This window comes from Aphidius gifuensis, linkage group LG3, assembly GCF_014905175.1.
Source record: "Aphidius gifuensis isolate YNYX2018 linkage group LG3, ASM1490517v1, whole genome shotgun sequence".
NCBI classification, from domain to species: domain Eukaryota; kingdom Metazoa; phylum Arthropoda; class Insecta; order Hymenoptera; family Braconidae; genus Aphidius; species Aphidius gifuensis.
Window position 1 is genome coordinate 1774320 of NC_057790.1, and position 18187 is coordinate 1792506.

An 18187-nucleotide genomic window follows, 5' to 3' on the forward strand; every position below is an offset into this window, starting at 1 on the left:
ATGAATAAAAAAAGAAAAAAAGTGTCAAATTTTAGACAAGTTACTTGAGTATTTAATTGCATAATTTTTTTTTTTTTTAATTTTATTATAAAAGTAATTCATTATTTAAAAAAAAATAAGTTATTATTATGATTTTTTTTCTTTTATATTTAATTAATATTTTTTATGAAAATTTATTTGAATATTTCTTTTAAAATTGTTGAAAAATATCAAACATTTATTTTTAATCTTCATATTGTTTGTTTATTTATAATAGATAGTAGTGCAATATTATTTATAAAAAATTGTTTTTATTTTTTTATAATTACGCCGTTATATTGTTATCAAATATCACAAGGTTTTTTGAACAAAGGAGAACAAGTACTTATATGTCATTAGAATTGGAAAAAAAAAATTTTTCAATTTTTGGATTCTAAAAAAGTTGAAATAGAATATTTCATTTTTTTTTTTTTTTTTTATACAATCATCAGTAAATAATTACTTGGACTTATTATCATTGTTTATACAGTTTAAATTATTTACGAGTAATAATTTTTTTTTAATACGAATTGTCAGTACATAATAATTTCTTTGATAATTACTTCCTTCATTATTAACCGGTTTTTATTATCACACTGTAATTATGTAACGAAAAATTGTTATTGAAATAGAACTGTTTTTTTTCCAAAATTTTATTCTTTCGAAATATTTGGTTGGAAAAGTTCACAACTAATTACAATATACACATATAATACATAGTTGATTTTTTTCTTTTTCTATTGAAAACAAAAATAGAAAAAAAAAAAAATTCATCATGAAATTCATAAACTTAATATTTATGCTGATTTCAATAAATTTTATAAGCTATGAAGTATCAGCAACAGGACTCGGTGATCTTGAAGAAGTTTACACATTATTCATGAACATATGGACAAGAGTTGATGAAGGAATTGAAGAAGCAAATACTGGAAAAAAACCAAAATATCAAGCAACACTATTTGGCGATAAAACATCATCAATGCTTGAAGCCTTAAATGACAAAGTTGATGAACTTTCAGTACAAATTGAAAGTATGCAAAATCGATTGATGGATAAAATGCAGGAAATTGCAGATGCTGTAAAAGCAGTACCAGAAAAAGTAGAAAAAGATCGGTTACTTACAAAAATATCATATAATATAAAATCAATAAAAGAAAGTTACAGGGAAGTTAAAAAATTAGGAAGTAAAAATATTACACAAGTAAAAGCCAAAAGAATTATCGATAAATATGTACGAGACAAAATTACTGATGATTTGAGAGAAATATTTCTTCTAGTTTTACCTGATGAATCTGATTTACATACCGATAGAAGTCTTTTAAAACTCCTGATCAATTTGGAAAATGTAAGTATTATTATTTATAATAGGTATATATCATGTATATGTATAAATTTGTATATATATTTTTTTTCTTTTTTTTTTTAAATATAGAATGTAAAAGAAATAAAAGAAAGATGTGATAAAAAAAATTCACCTCAACAATTTCTTTATCAATTATATTTGACACTTGTTTCAACTGAAATGATTGGATATACATCATTAGCATATGGTTTTGGTGTCAATGAACTAATAAATCCAGGTAAAAGAGGAACTTTAATTTTAACATATAAAATAAAAAACAATAATATATAAATATTCATTATATTTACAGATGAGAAAGCTGATGTTGAAATTCAAACAGTTATTGACGATATATTAGATAGAATTTATCGTTATAATTTGGGATTTAGTAAATCAATAGCACAAGTTTCACGTTATTTTAGAACTTGTGATAATCCAGGAAAACATGAACGTGGTAAATATATATTTTGATCATTCAATTTTATTTATTTATGAAAACAATGAACTAAAAAATATTATTTAATTTAATTTTTCAGATGTAACATTCACTGAGTTCACTGGACTTTATCAAATAGTTATTTTTTCCGAATACCATTTACAAAGTCATGATATAAATAAGGATTGTTATGCACGTCCACAATATAAGGACTGGTACGGATATTATAAGAAAGTATCTACTCCATGGGATAGTAATGGAAGACCCAAAAATATATGGCACTGCACAACAAACTTAAATTGTGCTGGTACACTTAATAATTGCAATCAGATGGGTTCTATTAGATATTGCATGGATGTAAATTTTATTTCAATTTTCCAAAATTGGTGATTAAAGAAAAATATACTATTATTGATTCAATTTTTTTTTTTTTCAGAAAAATTATACCCATAGACGTTATGACTACATAGTGGATTCAACTAATAATCAACAATATGGCCAATGGCTGAGCAGCTGCGAAGGTGAACCATATAACTGAAAAAAAAAAAAAAAAACTTCTGCCATACAGAAGTTTTGTTTTCAGAAAAATTTTAAACTCATCATTTTTTTTTTGTATTATTTTGACAAAAGACAATATAATATAATCAAGAATTTTTTTTCATTTCCAACTAAAAAGTTTTCAATTTAATTCAAGACAATGCTTCCATAGTTCGAGACTTTTTTTGCGAGAGAAAAATTTTATACAAGTTATTGTTTTGAATATAGAAATTTCTTTTTTTCAGTTTATCATGAGTGGGCTGCAGTAGGTAACTACCGCAGGTGTACCTGCAATGATGATACTTGGAAAGCTCCATTTGCTGTTAATGCACTTAGTTTATTGCCATCACGAAGTAATACATCGAACAATATGTTACGTATTAATTTTATAAAACTGTTATTTTATTTAATTTTTGTAGAAATGTATACTTGATATTTTTTTTAAAAATATTTTAATAGGGTTATTACTGGTATGCGAATTAAAGTACACCAAAAAATTGTTCATATACAAGTTAAACAGGGTACAATAATTGACAATTTCCACATTGAAGCTCCAATAATAAAAAAAAATAAAAAAAAAAACAAGAAAGTAAACAATGTTGAAAAATGGGTAGATTTGCCAGATATAGAAAATGATGTTCGTGATGCTCGTAGATATAAGAGCCCACAAAATTTGAGTGAAGATGTTGATTTTGTTGCATGGCATTATAATGATAATGCATTTAATTTTGATGAAGTTTCTATTCCACCTGGACGAGTTCTTACTGGTAAACAAAGTTTTTATTATTCACATATATAATTTGTTAATACAATATTTATATCATTGCCATTAAATTGTAGGAATTAAATTTGGATTGATTACATTAAAAGAAGGTGATAAAAAAAAACGTATTCAAGTAGAAGCTGAATCAATGGAATACAATCATACAACTGGTAAATTAATACAGAATACTGAACAATGGACAAAACCTGATCCGAAAAATCATGAGTAGGTATTATTATTATGACATAATTAATTATAAAATATTTTATATATTTATATTTATTATTTTAACCATAGCACCCCATTGAAGTTCGTAAAAGATATACCAATAAAGTCAGACCAACCAACAATACTTGATTCAGAAACAAATCAATATGTAATACCTCGTTTAAGTGATGTATGGAAAGATGCTGGACAATCGGTACTTCCATTTATGGATGCACAAACTATAGGTTGTTCTCCAGAAGCACCACTTGGTGGTATTGGTCTTCATCATCGTGGTGTAGCTAAGGATTCTGAAGATTCTGGATTTTTGGGACTGACTGCACATACCGTTGATTATTCTAGTTATTTGAGACAAAGTGCAAAAAAATATGCTGAAGCACACAATCTGCAAATTGAAGAAGAAGATGATGATGATTATGATTATGATGATGATGATGATGATTGAGTTCAAGCTCGACAACACGTTTAAAAAAATAAGCAACTCGGTAACTCTTGGTATATGAATTCTTAATAATTCAATTTAACTGTTAAAAAAAAGTTTGTTGATGTAATAATTAAAACAAAGTAAAAACCTATAATTAACATTTATTTACATTTACTTCTATATAATTGCATTCAATCACAATATGACTATACAGATATAAAAGAGACGTTGAAAAAAAGTGTGTGTTTGGCAAGTGAAACTGCTTTATACCATTTTAATAAATAGTTGATTGAATGATCCCTCGTTGTATTAATATACTTTCAACTAGCGCTCTTTTAGTCTTTTTCAGTTATCTTATTTTTTTTTTTATGTATTATTACTCAAGCTTCCAACTTTATTTAATAATGAATATCTGCAGATACTGGTTTTAGTGTATAAGAAAATGTGTGATTAAAATACTTCAATATATACATGTAGATATATTGAATGTCGAAATTCTCCAAAAGTACAAGAAATACATAGTAAAATGATTATAAGAATTAAAAATGATTGAATTCTTAAATCAATGATCAAATTCAAAACAATAAAATACCCGCGGTCTAACTTAATTTTTGAAAAAGTTTTCCTTAGATTTCCATAGCTACTAACTCACTCTGAGAAATTTGGCAAATTTATTATTATTTGTTTATGAATCAATTGGACGGAATTTATCGACATATTTTTTTAATCGATTTTTTCATTAGATAAATATATTTTTTCATCGTTTAAATATTATTAAATGTGATGAAATACCTACTGAAAATATATGGCTTCATAAGTCTACTTAATTTACAAACATATTTAATTATTATTTTTCTACTAGTCATCATTTTAATAATTGAATTTATATTTTTTCAAGAATTAATTTTAAATCTAATCATTGACCCTATTTTCTCATAATCTCTTTCAAAGATTCTAAAATATATTTTATCTGTTATTGATACAACCCCTGGTGGAATTATTTCTCCGGCCGAATTTAAAAAACACGTAGAATTAGCCATACATAAATAAATAAGTATTGTATCAGTGTATGTCAAAAATTACACGAAAATAAATTATCAATGTCGTCGAGGAAATCAAAAAAGTATTAAATATAAATAATAAAACGAAAATCTTAAAAAAAAAAAAGATCGGTAAGAAAGAAATCAAAATTTAAAACTTATGCTTATCATTGATAGCATTATTATTGCATTTCCTCTTTTGTTTTTTTTTTTTTTTTTACTACCCATTCTAAAGAAATTTTACTTAAAAAAAAAATTCCTCTATTATTTATAACTTATAAATTATAAGAAACAAAATTTTTGAAACTTTTTTTTTTTTTTTTTATTTATTTATTATTTTTTGAATGTAAAAATGTATGAAATATTTCGAACACAAATTGATGAATAAAAAAGAAAAGAAAATGTCAAATTTTAGACAAGTTATACTTAATTTTAAATTTTATTGTAAAAATAATCTCTTATTAATAATTTATTATCAATATGTAATTATTATTTTCAAGAAAGAAAAATTATGTAAAATTATGTTCTAAAATATATAGTATTATTAATAAAAAAAAAAATTAATTAATATTTTTTATGAAAATTTATTTGAATATTTTTTTAAAATTGTTGAAAAAATATCAAACATTTATTTTTAACCTTCATATTGTTTGTTTGCTTATTATAGATAACAGCCCAACATTATTTATAAAAAATGTTTTTTTTTTTTTTCTATAATTACGTCGTTACTTTGTTATCAAATATCACAAGGTTTTTTAAACAGAGGAAAACAAGTATACGCAAGTAAAATTTGAAATATTATATCAATTTTTTGACTTTAAAAAGTGGAAAGAAATAATTTTTTTTTTTTTTCTATACAAATTATCAGTAAATAATTATTTCTTCGATAATCACTTTGACTTATCATTGTTTACAGTTTGAATTATCAACGAGTAATTATTAACGAAAATTTTTTGTTAAAATAGAACTGTTTTGTTTTCAAAGCAACACTTTTTGAAATATATTTCATTGAAAAAGTTCACAACTAATTACAATATAAAGATATAATACATAGTTGATTTTTTTCCTTTTTCTATTGAAAATAAAAATAGAAAAAAAAAAAAAATTCATCATGAAATTCATAAACTTAATATTTATGCTGATTTCGATAAATTTTATAAGCTATGAAGTATCAGCAACAGGACTTGGTGATCTTGAAGAAGTTTACACATTATTCATGAACATATGGACAAGAGTTGATGAAGGAATTGAAGAAGCAAATACTGGAAAAAAACCAAAATATCAAGCAACACTATTTGGTGATAAAACATCATCAATGCTTGAAGCCTTGCTTGACAAAGTTGATGAACTTTCAGTACAAATGGAAACTATGGAAAATCGATTGATGGATAAAATGCAGGAAATTTCAGATGCTGTTAAATCAGTACCAGATAAAGTACGAAAAGATCAGTTACTTACAAAAATATCACATTATATAAAATCAATAAAAATAAGCTACAAAGAAGTTAAAAAATTAGGAAGTAAAAAAATAACAAAAGTTAAAGCCAAAAAAATTATCGATAAATATGTACGTGAAAAAATTACTGATGATTTGAGGGAAATTTTTATTATAGTATTACCTGATGACGAAGCTGATGAAGAGAACGATCGAAGTCTTTTAAAACTCATGGTAACATTGGAAAATGTAAGTAAATATTTATAAATATTATTATTATTATTATTTATAAATTACAATATGTATCATATAAATAATTTTTTTTTTCTTTGCTTTTAAATATAGGATGAAAAAGAATCAAAAGAAAGATGTGATAAAAAAAATTCGCCTCAACAATTTCTTTATCAATTATATTTGACACTTGTTTCAACTGAAATGATTGGATATACATCATTAGCATATGGTTTTGCTATCAATGAACTAATTCGTCCAGGTAAAAAATGAACTTCAATTTTAACATATTAAAATAAAAAATTATATCTAAATAAATATTAATTATATTTACAGATGAGAAAGCTGATCTGGAAATTCAAACAGTTATTGACGATATATTAGATAGAATTTATGAATATAATTTGGGATTTAGTAAATCAATAGCACAACTTTCACGTCATTTCAGAACTTGTGATAATCCAGGAAAACATGAACGTGGTAAATATATATTTTGATTATTTAATTTTATTTATTTATAAAAACAATAAACTAAAAAAAATATTTATTTAATTTTTTAGGTGTAACATTCATTGAGTTCACTGGACTTTATCAAAAAATTGTTCTTGCTGAATACAGTTGGGAACGTCATCGATCATGTGATGGTTCCTGCAATATTCCCTCAACGAATGAAAATAAGAATTGTCATGCTCGTCCAGGATATAAAAACTGGGGTGGCTCTTCTGGTCCGGTATCTACTCCATGGGATAGTGATGGAAGACCCGAAAATGTATGGCACTGCCCAGCAAACTTAAATTGTGCTGGTACACTTAATGGTTGCTTTCAGATGACTTCAATTAGATATTGCATGGATGTAAATTTTATTTTAATTTCTTATTATAAAAAATTGGCGATTGAAGGAAAAAAAAAAGAAAAATATACTATTATTACTGATTTAATTTTTTTTTTCAGAAAAATTATACCCATAGGCGTTATAAATATGTAGGGGATTCAAGTAATAATAATCGTTATGGCCAATGGACAGACGACTGCGAAGGTAAACATATTCACTGTATTGAAAAAAAATTCTGCCATACAAAAGTTTTGTTTTTTTAAAAAAAACGTCTTGAACGTTTTGACTTGAGACAATATAATGCAATTTTTGGATTTCCAACTGAGAAGTTTTCAATTTATTCAATTAACTTTCTTCACAGTTCAAGACTTTTTTGAGCAAGAACAAAATTTCATTTAGTAAGGCTAAAAATTATTGTTTCGAATATAAAAATTGTTTGTTTTTTAGTTTATGATTATTGGGATGAAAAAACGACGGGGTCGCCTGGAGGTCCATGGGGGTAACAAAAGAAAAATAATAATTATATGCTAATTGGAGTAAGTATTATTTATTTAAATTTTATTTATATATTTATAGGGGAGGAGATTTAGCATACTGTAACTATTGCATGTGTACATGCAATGATGATACTTGGAAAGCTCCATTTGCTATTAATGCAGTTAGTTTATTGCCATCACGAAGTGATACATGGAATAATATGTTACGTATTAATTTTATATAATTACTATTTTATTGAATTTCTGTGAAAATATATAGTGGATGTTTTTTTTGTTTTTTTTGTTTAATATTTCCATAGGGTTATTACTGGTATGCGAATGAGAGTACACCAAAAAATTGTTCATATACAAATTAAACAGGGTAAAATAATTGACAATTTCCACATTGAAACTCCTAAGATAAAAAAAAATAAAAAAAAAAAAAACAAGAAGGCAAAAATTGTCGAAAAATGGGTAGATTTGCCAGATATGGAAAAAGACGTTCGTGCCAGTCGTAGATATAAAGGCCCACAAAATTTACGTGAAGATGTTGATTTCGTTGCATGGCATTGGGATCATAATGCATTTAATTTAGATGAAGTTTCTATTCCACCTGGACATGTTCTTACTGGTAAATAAATTTTTATTGTTTTCATAATTTTTTGATACAATATGTATGCACTAATAAATTGTAGGAGTTAGATTTTCAACGTTTAAAATGAGAGAAGGTGATAAAAAGTGGCGTGTACAAGTAGAAGCTGAATCGATGGAATACGATCATATAGTTGGTAAATTAATACAATGTACTGAAAAATGGACAAAGCCTAATGTTAAAAATCATGAGTAAGTTTTATTATTATAAAATTATTAAGTATAAAATATTGTATATATACATATATATTTATCATTTTAACAATAGCGTCCAATTGGAGTTCGAAAAAGATATACCTATAAATTCAGACCAACCAACAATACTTGATTCAGAAACAAATCAATATGTAATACCAAGTATAAGTGATACATGGAAAGATGCTGGACAATCGGTACTTCCATTTATGGATGCACAAACTATAGGTTGTTCGCCAGAAGCACCACTTGGTGGTATTGGTCTTCATCATCGTGGTGTAGCTAAGGATTCTGAAGATTCTGGATTTTTGGGACTGACAGCTCACACTGTTGATTATGCTAGTTATTTGAGACAAAGTGCGGAAAAATATGCTCAAGCACGAAAATTACAAAAGGAAGAAGAAGATGATGAAGATGATGACGATGACGATGACGATGATGATGATGATGATGATGATGATAATGATAATGATGAAGACGAAGATGACGATGATGATGATGATGATGATGATTAAGTTCAAGCTCGAGAACACTTGAAATGTTGGTTTTGTTTTATACCTACGGAAAAAAAGCGACGTCAAAAAAAAAAGAAATGGAAAAAAAATTCTTCTATTATTTATAAGAAACAAAATTGTTAAATATTTTTTTTTTTAGTTTAACTTTTTTTGAATGTAAAAATGTATGAAATATTTCGATCACAAATAATTATTAATGAATAAAAAAAGTGTCAAATTTTAGACAAGTTACTCGATTATTTAATTGCATTTTATTTTTTTAAATTTTATATTACATGAATAATTTATTATTTTCGAAAAAAAAATTTATGGGTTATCCTATTATAAAAAGGACACTTGACCGCTTTTTATTCGTGATTTGATTGGTCGAAAATTTTTAGCATTTGTTTATAACTAATACTTTATTATTTTCTCTCTCATACTAACACGTTGCTACGTGTTGTTATGTGGTTGCTACGTTTGCTTATTTTTGGCAATTAATTAATTTGAGTTGTGTCGTTTCTAGATCAAAAGTCATATTACAGCTTTTTACTAATTTCTATATATTCATATTTAATAAAAATAGTATTGTTATATGAATACAACTAATTTATATTATATTAAATTAATATTCAAATAAAAAAAAAGTTAGTGTGGTTATTATACGTTACGGTTACTACGTTTATCAAGAACGTCATCATATTTATCAATATTACTTAATTGAAATAATATATAGATTTGAATATTGTATAAAATATAAATATTTATATAAATAAGTAAACATAAATAGAAAAAGTTAGCGTGCGGTTACTACGTGTGATTGCTAATTATATTTTTTTATCAAAGATAATAATACAATTGACTTTATAAAAAGCTGTAATATGACTTCAATACTTTGATTGAGCAACGATGCCACTAAAATGATTTAATGATTGTTTATAATTTGATCAAATGATATTTTTGTTCATCACAATAATTATAATATTGATTATAAACTTGAAATAAATATAGTAATTCATGGAAATGAAAAATAAGAAAAGTACTTTACGTAATTAATAAAAATTACAATTATGATAAAGAAAATAGTATTAATAATCATATACATAATATTATATACAACGACGCGCCGGAGGCGCGGGGTAACCCTTGTTTAATAATAAAATATAGTTATACTCTTATTTATTGAAAAACAAAATTAAAATCATTTTTTATTTTTTTTTCTATTTATTTAATATTTTTTATGAAAATTTATTTGAATATTTCTTTTAAAATATTGTTGAAAAATATCAAACATTTATTTTTAACCTTCATATTGTTTGTTTGCTTATTATAGATAACAGTGCAACATTATTTATGAAAAAAAATTGTTTTTTTTTTTTATAATTACGTCGTTACATTGTTATCAAATATCACAAGGTTTTTTGAACAAAGGAAAACGAGTATACGCAAGTAAAATTGAAAAAAATATTTCAATTTTTTGACTTTAAAAAGTTGAAATAGATAATTTTATTGTTTTTTTATACAAATTATCAGTAAATAATTATTTCTTCGATAATCACTTGTCATTATTTACAGTTTGAATTATCAACGAGTAATTATGTAACGAAAATTTTTTGTTAAAATAGAGCTGTTTTGTTTTCAAAGCTACACTTTTTGAAAAATATTTCATTGAAAAAGTTCACAACTAATTACAATATAAAGATATAATACATAGTTGATTTTTTTCCTTTTTCTATTGAAAAAAAAAATAGAAAAAAAAAAAAAATTCATCATGAAATTCATAAATTTAGTATTTATGCTGATTTCGATAAATTTTATAAGCTATGAAGTATCAGCAACAGGACTTGGTGATCTTGAAGAAGTTTACACATTATTCATGAACATATGGACAAGAGTTGATGAAGGAATTGAAGAAGCAAATACTGGAAAAAAACCAAAATATCAAGCAACACTATTTGGTGATAAAACATCATCAATGCTTGAAGCTTTGCTTGACAAAGTTGATGAACTTTCAGTAGAAATGGAAAAAATGGAAACTCGATTGCTGGATAAAATGCAGGAAATTTCAGATGCTGTTAAATCAGTACCAGATAAAGTACGAAAAGATCAGTTACTTACAAAAATATCACATTATATAAAATCAATAAAAATAGGTTACAAAGAAGTTAAAAAATTAGGAAGTAAAAAAATAACAAAAGTTAAAGCCAAAAAAATTATCGATAAATATGTACGTGAAAAAATTACTGATGATTTGAGGGAAATTTTTATTATAGTATTACCTGATGACGAAGCTGATGAAGAGAACGATCGAAGTCTTTTAAAACTCATGGTAACATTGGAAAATGTAAGTAAATATATTTATAAATATTATTATTATTATTATTATTTATAAATTACAATATATATCATATATAAATAATTTTTTTTTCTTTGCTTTTAAATATAGGATGAAAAAGAATCAAAAGAAAGATGTGATAAAAAAAATTCGCCTCAACAATTTCTTTATCAATTATATTTAACACTTGTTTCAACTGAAATGATTGGATATACATCATTAGCATATGGTTTTGCTGTCAATGAACTAATTCGTCCAGGTAAAAAATGAACTTCAATTTTAACATATTAAAATAAAAAATTATATCTGAATAAATATTAATTATATTTACAGATGAGAAAGCTGATGTTGAAATTCAAACAGTTATTGACGATATATTAGATAGAATTTATCATTATAATTTGGGATTCAGTAAATCAATAGCACAACTTTCACGTCATTTCAGAACTTGTGATAATCCAGGAAAACATGAACGTGGTAAATATATATTTTGATTATTCAATTTTATTAATTTATAAAAACAATAAACTAAAAATAATATTTAATTTATCTTTTTAGGTGTAACATTCATTGAGTTTACTGGACTTTATCAAAGAATTGTTCTTGCCGAATACAGTAATGAACGTCATAAATCATGTGCTGGTTCTTGCAATATTCCGTCAAGGATCAATGAACATACATATTGTTTTGCTCGTCCAGAATATAATACGTGGGACGGTACCTATTATGGTTCTGTATATACTCGATGGGATAGTAATGGAAGACCCGAAAGTATAGGCTCATGTACAACAAACTTAAATTGTGCTGGTACAATTAACAATTGCTTTGAGATGACGTCCATTAGATATTGCATGGATGTAAATTTTATTTTAATTTTTTATTATAAAAAAATTGGCGATTGAAGAAAAAAAAAAAAAATATATACTATTACTGATTTAATTTTTTTTCAGAGAAATTATACCCATCGGCGTTATACATATGTGGGGGATTCAAGTAATAATAATCGATTTGGCCCATCGGTAGATTGCACTGGAAATAGTAGTAAATATTCACTGAAAAAAAAATTCTGCTATGAGAAAGTTTTGTTCATTTAAAAAAAAAAATCTTGAACGTTTTGACTTGAGACAATATAATGAATTATTTTTCTTTTTCTAATCACAAAGTTTTCAATTTAATCAATTAAATTTTTCACAGTTCAAGACTTTTTTGAGCAAGAACAAAATTTTATTTGCTAACGCTAAAAATTATTATTTTGAATAAAGAATTTTTCTTTCTCCAGTTTATGATTATTGGGATGAAAAGAGCGTGGGGAAAGCTAGTCGATATGGGTAAAAAAAAATAATTATATGTTAATTGAAGTTATTTATTAAATTTTCATTTATATATTTATAGGGGAGGAGACTTCGCATACTGTAACTATTGCATGTGTACATGCAATGATGATACTTGGGAAGCTCCATTTGCTGTTAATGCAATTAGTTTATTGCCATCACGAAGTGATACATGGAATAATATGTTACGTATTAATTTCATAAAATTATTATTTCATTGAATTTTTATGAAAATATATATTTGATGTTTTTTTTTTTTGTTTTAAATATTTCAATAGGGTTATTACTGGTATGCGAATGAGAGTACACCAAAGAATTGTTCATATACAAATTAAACAGGGTAAAATAATTGACAATTTCCACATTGAAACTCCTAAGATAAAAAAAAATAAAAAAAAAAAAAACAAGAAGGCAAACATTGTCGAAAAATGGGTAGATTTGCCAGATATGGAAAAAGACGTTCGTGCCAGTCGTAGATATAAAGGCCCACAAAATTTACGTGAAGATGTTGATTTCGTTGCATGGCATTGGGATCATAATGCATTTAATTTAGATGAAGTTTCTATTCCACCTGGACATGTTCTTACTGGTAAATAAATTTTTATTGTTTACATAATTTGTTGATACAATATATATGCACTAATAAATTGTAGGAGTTAGATTTGCAACGTTTAAAATGAGAGAAGGTGATAAAAAGTGGCGTGTACAAGTAGAAGCTGAGTCGATGGAATACGATCATATAGTTGGTAAATTAATACAATGTACTGAAGAATGGACAAAACCTGACCCGAAAAATCATGAGTAAGTTTTATTAATATAAAATTATTTGGTATAAAATATTGTATGGATACATATATATTTATCATTTCAACAATAGCGTCAAATTGGAATTCGTAAACGATTTACCTATAAATTCAGACCAACCAACAATACTTGATTCAGAAACAAATCAATATGTAATACCAAGTATGAGTGATGATTGGAAAGATGCTGGACAATCGGTACTTCCATTTATGGATGCACAAACTATAGGTTGTTCACCAGAAGCACCACTTGGTGGTATTGGTCTTCATCATCGTGGTGTAGCTAAGGATTCTGAGGATTCTGGATTTTTGGGACTGACTGCTCATACAGTTAATTATGCTAGTTATTTGAAACAAAGTGCGGAAAAATATGCTGAAGCACGAAAACGGCAAAAGGAAGAAGAAGATGATGAAGATGATGATGATGATGATGACGATGGTGATGGTGATGATGATGACGACGATGATGATGAAGATGAAGATGATGATGATGATGATGAAGATGATGATGATGATGATTGAGTTGGTATATAAACTTTTAATAATTCTATTTAATTAAAAAAAAAAAACTTTGTTAATGTAATGATTAAAACAAAGTAAAAAACCTATATTTCCATCTACTTCTATAATTGCATTAAATCACTATATAACAATATAGAAGAGACGTAAGAAAAATATAAAAAAAATAAATCTGTTATTTATAAGAAACAAAACTGTTAAATCTTTTTTTTTTTTTTTGTTCTTATTTCTTGTTTTGAATATATATAAAAATGTATTAAATATTTTCAACCCAAATTTAATAAATAAAAAATGAAAAAGGTGTCAAATTTTAAACATGTCATTTGAGTATTTAATTGAATTGAATTGTTTTTTTTTTCCTATATTTATTATAAAAGTTATTGATTATATTTAATAATATAATTATTTTTTATTTCGAAAAAATAATCCAAGTGTTACTCAATAATGAAATATTTATTATTATTATATATTTTAGGTATGATAAACAAGGTTCAATAAAATTAACAAATTTGAATAAAAAAAAAAATAAAAATCTATTATTTAAAATTATTCTGTTATTGTTATTGAATATCACAAGGTTACTTGAACAATAGAAAACAACTGTATATGCAATTAAAATTGAAAAAAAAATATATATAAGTATATATTTTTTTGACTTTTAAAAGTTGGAAGGAAATGTTTTTTTTTTTTTTATACGAATTATCAGTATATGATAATTTCTTTGATAATTACTTCCTCTTATCATTGTTGATACGTTCCAATTATCACCACGTATTTATGTAACCAAAAAGTTTTCATTGAAATAAAGCTGTTTTTTTTCGAAAATTTTATTCACTCAAAAATAATTGATTGAAAAAGTTTCCAGCTATTTACAATATATAGAAATAATAAATAGTTGAAAAAAAAAAAATAGAAAAGAAAAACAAAAACCATCATGAAACTCATAAACTTAATATTTATTGTGGTTTCGATAAATTTGATAAGTTATGAAGTATCAACAACGGCAATTGGTGATGTTGAAGAAGTTTACACATTATTCATGAATATATGGACAAGAGTTGATGAAGGAATTAAAGAAGCAAATACTGGAGAAAAACCAAAATATCAAGCAACACCATTTGGCGATAAAACATCATCAATGCTTGAAGCCATGATTGACAAAGTTGATGAAATTTCAGTACAATTGGAAGCTATAAACAATCGTGTGATGGAAAAATTACAAGAACTACAGGATGATATTAAAGCGATACCAGATAAAGTACTGAAAGATCAGTTACTCACACAACTGTCACATCTTGTAAAATCAATAAAAACAAGCTACAAGGAAGTTAAAAAATTAGGAAATAAAAGAATAACAAAAGGAAAAGCTAGATTTATAATTGATAACTTTGTACGTAAAAAAATTGAAGCTGAATTGATAAAAATTTCTTATATAATTTTACCTGAAGAATCATTTGATCGAAATCTTTTAACACTTATGATCAATTTGGAAAGTGTGAGTATATATATTCAATGATTCTATTATCATTATTTTTATATATATGATTGGTTTTAATATTTTTTTTTTTCAAATATAGGATGAAAGAACCACAAAAGAAAGATGTGATAAAAGAAATTCACCTCAACAATTTATTTATCAATTATACTTGACACTTATTTCAACTGAAATTATTGGATATTCAGCATTGGCATATGGTTTTGGTGTCAATGAACTACTTAATCCAGGTGACAAAAAAAAAAAAAAATTCAATTCATTTAAACTTAAAATTAATATAAAAATTAAAAAAAAAAAAAATATGTATATATGTATTAATTATATTTACAGATGAGAAAGCTGATATTGAAATTGAAACAGTTATTGATGATATAGTAGATAGAATTTACCGTTATAGTTTAGCATTCAGTAAAGCAATCCCAAAACTTTCATCTCATTTTAGAACTTGTGATAATCCAGGAACACATAAACGTGGTAAATATAAATTTTAATTATTCAATTTTATTAATTTATAAACGATTAACTATATATATAAATAATATTTTGAATTCAATTGTTGTAGATGTAACATTCACAGAGTTCTCAGGTCTCTACCAAAAAGTTCTTTTATCAGAATACACAATGAGACACAACGACTCTTTGTTATGTGAAAATTGGTGTGAATACAGCGAAAGTGCTAATTCGCGGTGTTATGGACGTCCAAGTCCAAGAAGTAATTTGATAACAGAACCAGAACGATCGACTCCATGGATTAATCAAGTACCCAAAAATATATGGTCATGTACAACAAACTTGAATTGTGCTGGTAAAATTCATTCGTGCAGAAGTATGAAGGCCGTTAGATATTGCATGGATGTAAATTTTATTTTTATTTATTATCATACAAAAATTAATAAATTACCATTGCTAATTTAATTTTTTTTTCAGAAAAATTATACCCACAGACGTTATAAATACATAGGGAATACAGAAAATAATGATCGGTGGGGCCAATGGACCAGTGACTGTGAAGGTAGACTTTGTCGCTTGAAACTTTTGCCATACAGATACTTTGTTCTTTCAAAAAAAAAATCTAAAAGAACAAAACTTTATTTTATACAAGTTATTGTCGAAAATATATAATTTTTTTTTTTTTCTTTCTAGTTTATGACTATTGGGATAGTATTAAAGTCACCAGGTATGGTGAAAAAATAAAAAAAAAAAATTTTAATAACATATTCTAATTAAAATATAAATAATTTATGAATACATTTATTAGGTTCGATTATTGTTTATATTGCTTGTGTACATGCGATGATGATACTTGGAAAGCTCCATTTGCTGTTAATGTAGTTAGTTTATTGCCATCACGAAGTAATACATCGAATAATATGTAACGTATCAATTTTATAAAATTATTATTTTATTAAATTTTTGTACAAATGTATATTTAATATTTAAAAAAAAAAAAAATTCAATATAGGGTTGTTACTGGTATGCGAATTAAAGTACATGATAAAATTCTTCATATACAAGTTAAACAGGGTGAAATAATTGACAATTATCACATTTTACCTCACAAATTAAGAAAAAATACGCAAAAAGGTATGAAGGCAAAGCGTGTTGAAAATTGGATACGTTTGCCAAGTATGCACGAAGATGTTCGTAATGCTCGTAGATATAATAGTTCACAAAATTTACGTGAAGATGTTGATTTTGTTGCATGGCATTGGAATGATAATGCATTCAATTTAGATGAAGTTTCTATTCCACCTGGACGAGTTCTTACTGGTAAATTAAATTTGCATTATTTATATAATTTGTTGATACAATATATACAGTATATACCGTTAAATTGTAGGAGTTAAATTTGGATTGATTACATTGAAGGAAGGTAATAAAAAAAAACGTATTCAAGTAGAAGCTGAATCAATGGAATACGATCATACAACTGGTAAATTAATACAGAATACTGAACTATGGACAAAACCTGAACTTAAAAATCATGAGTAAGTTTTATTAGCATAAAATTAACAGAATATATATCAAATAAAATATTATATATATATTTTTTTATTATTTAAAACAACAGCACCGAATTGTATTTTGAAAAGGATCTTCCTATAAATTCAGACCAACCAACAATACTTGATTCACAAACAAATCAATATGTTATACCCAGTATAAGTGATGAATGGAAAGATGCTGGACAATCAGTACTTCCATTTTTCGATGCACAAACTGTAGGTTGTAGACCAGAAGCACCACTTGGTGGTATTGGTTTTCATCATCGTGGTGCAGCTAAAGAATCTGAGGATTCTGGATTTTTGGGACTGACGGCTCATACAGTTGATTATTCTAGTTATTTGAGAACAAGTGCAGAAAAATATGCTGAAATGCGTGGGTTAAAAGATGATGATCAAGAAGATAAAAATAATAAACAAGGTGATGATGATTATGATCAAAGTCATGATGATGCTTATGTTTTATATAATGATGATTGAGCTTAATAACAAGTATAAAAAAAATAATCTTAATCTTGAATTCATAGTAATTCAGTTGAATTATTAAAAAAAAAACATTTGTTTTTAGCATTAATAAATAATATATACCATATTTTCGTTTA

General features: G+C 25.4%; 5 protein-coding genes across 5 annotated transcripts; all 5 read left to right on the forward strand.

The window, feature by feature from the left end:
- Positions 1-3052: 3052 nt before the first annotated feature.
- Positions 3053-10274, forward strand: LOC122851342 (ATPase family AAA domain-containing protein 2-like). Its single transcript, XM_044150500.1, has 3 exons — positions 3053-3100; positions 8455-8602; positions 8679-10274. The coding sequence occupies exons 2-3, from the start codon at positions 8478-8480 to the stop codon at positions 9118-9120; spliced, it is 567 nt and encodes a 188-aa protein (XP_044006435.1). The 5' UTR covers positions 3053-3100; positions 8455-8477; the 3' UTR covers positions 9121-10274.
- LOC122851341 lies at positions 5772-6794 on the forward strand. Its single transcript, XM_044150498.1, has 2 exons — positions 5772-6469; positions 6566-6794. Exons 1-2 carry the CDS (start codon positions 5897-5899, stop codon positions 6722-6724), a joined length of 732 nt encoding a protein of 243 aa, XP_044006433.1. The 5' UTR covers positions 5772-5896; the 3' UTR covers positions 6725-6794.
- Positions 10275-10553: 279 nt separating the features above from the next.
- On the forward strand, positions 10554-12782 carry LOC122851343. Its single transcript, XM_044150501.1, has 6 exons — positions 10554-11443; positions 11546-11693; positions 11768-11911; positions 11993-12291; positions 12385-12475; positions 12714-12782. The coding sequence occupies exons 1-6, from the start codon at positions 10871-10873 to the stop codon at positions 12764-12766; spliced, it is 1308 nt and encodes a 435-aa protein (XP_044006436.1). The 5' UTR covers positions 10554-10870; the 3' UTR covers positions 12767-12782.
- A 641-nt stretch (positions 12783-13423) lies between these two features.
- LOC122851344 (WD repeat-containing protein 55 homolog) lies at positions 13424-14402 on the forward strand. Its single transcript, XM_044150502.1, has 2 exons — positions 13424-13566; positions 13643-14402. The coding sequence occupies exons 1-2, from the start codon at positions 13442-13444 to the stop codon at positions 14088-14090; spliced, it is 573 nt and encodes a 190-aa protein (XP_044006437.1). The 5' UTR covers positions 13424-13441; the 3' UTR covers positions 14091-14402.
- A 619-nt stretch (positions 14403-15021) lies between these two features.
- LOC122853520 lies at positions 15022-18065 on the forward strand. Its single transcript, XM_044154020.1, has 10 exons — positions 15022-15477; positions 15665-15812; positions 15913-16056; positions 16145-16437; positions 16510-16594; positions 16726-16759; positions 16841-16954; positions 17045-17352; positions 17423-17570; positions 17654-18065. Exons 1-10 carry the CDS (start codon positions 15022-15024, stop codon positions 18063-18065), a joined length of 2142 nt encoding a protein of 713 aa, XP_044009955.1.
- The last annotated feature ends 122 nt before the right edge of the window (positions 18066-18187 follow it).

Bases quoted from the DNA above. Each gene is read 5' to 3' on its own strand.
- LOC122853520 (XM_044154020.1), top strand. From the start codon at position 15,022: ATGAAACTCATAAACTTAATATTTATTGTGGTTTCGATAAATTTGATA. The intron at 16,057-16,144 runs GTAAATATAAAT...CAATTGTTGTAG, and splicing joins TCCAGGAACACATAAACGTG to ATGTAACATTCACAGAGTTC. The intron at 17,571-17,653 runs GTAAGTTTTATT...TTAAAACAACAG, and splicing joins CCTGAACTTAAAAATCATGA to CACCGAATTGTATTTTGAAA.
- LOC122851341 (XM_044150498.1), top strand. From the start codon at position 5,897: ATGAAATTCATAAACTTAATATTTATGCTGATTTCGATAAATTTTATA. The intron at 6,470-6,565 runs GTAAGTAAATAT...TTTTAAATATAG, and splicing joins TCATGGTAACATTGGAAAAT to GATGAAAAAGAATCAAAAGA.
- LOC122851344 (XM_044150502.1), top strand. From the start codon at position 13,442: ATGAGAGAAGGTGATAAAAAGTGGCGTGTACAAGTAGAAGCTGAGTCG. The intron at 13,567-13,642 runs GTAAGTTTTATT...TTTCAACAATAG, and splicing joins CCTGACCCGAAAAATCATGA to CGTCAAATTGGAATTCGTAA.
- LOC122851342 (XM_044150500.1), top strand. From the start codon at position 8,478: ATGAGAGAAGGTGATAAAAAGTGGCGTGTACAAGTAGAAGCTGAATCG. The intron at 8,603-8,678 runs GTAAGTTTTATT...TTTTAACAATAG, and splicing joins CCTAATGTTAAAAATCATGA to CGTCCAATTGGAGTTCGAAA.
- LOC122851343 (XM_044150501.1), top strand. From the start codon at position 10,871: ATGAAATTCATAAATTTAGTATTTATGCTGATTTCGATAAATTTTATA. The intron at 11,694-11,767 runs GTAAAAAATGAA...TTATATTTACAG, and splicing joins CAATGAACTAATTCGTCCAG to ATGAGAAAGCTGATGTTGAA. The intron at 12,476-12,713 runs GTAAATATTCAC...TTCTTTCTCCAG, and splicing joins AGATTGCACTGGAAATAGTA to TTTATGATTATTGGGATGAA.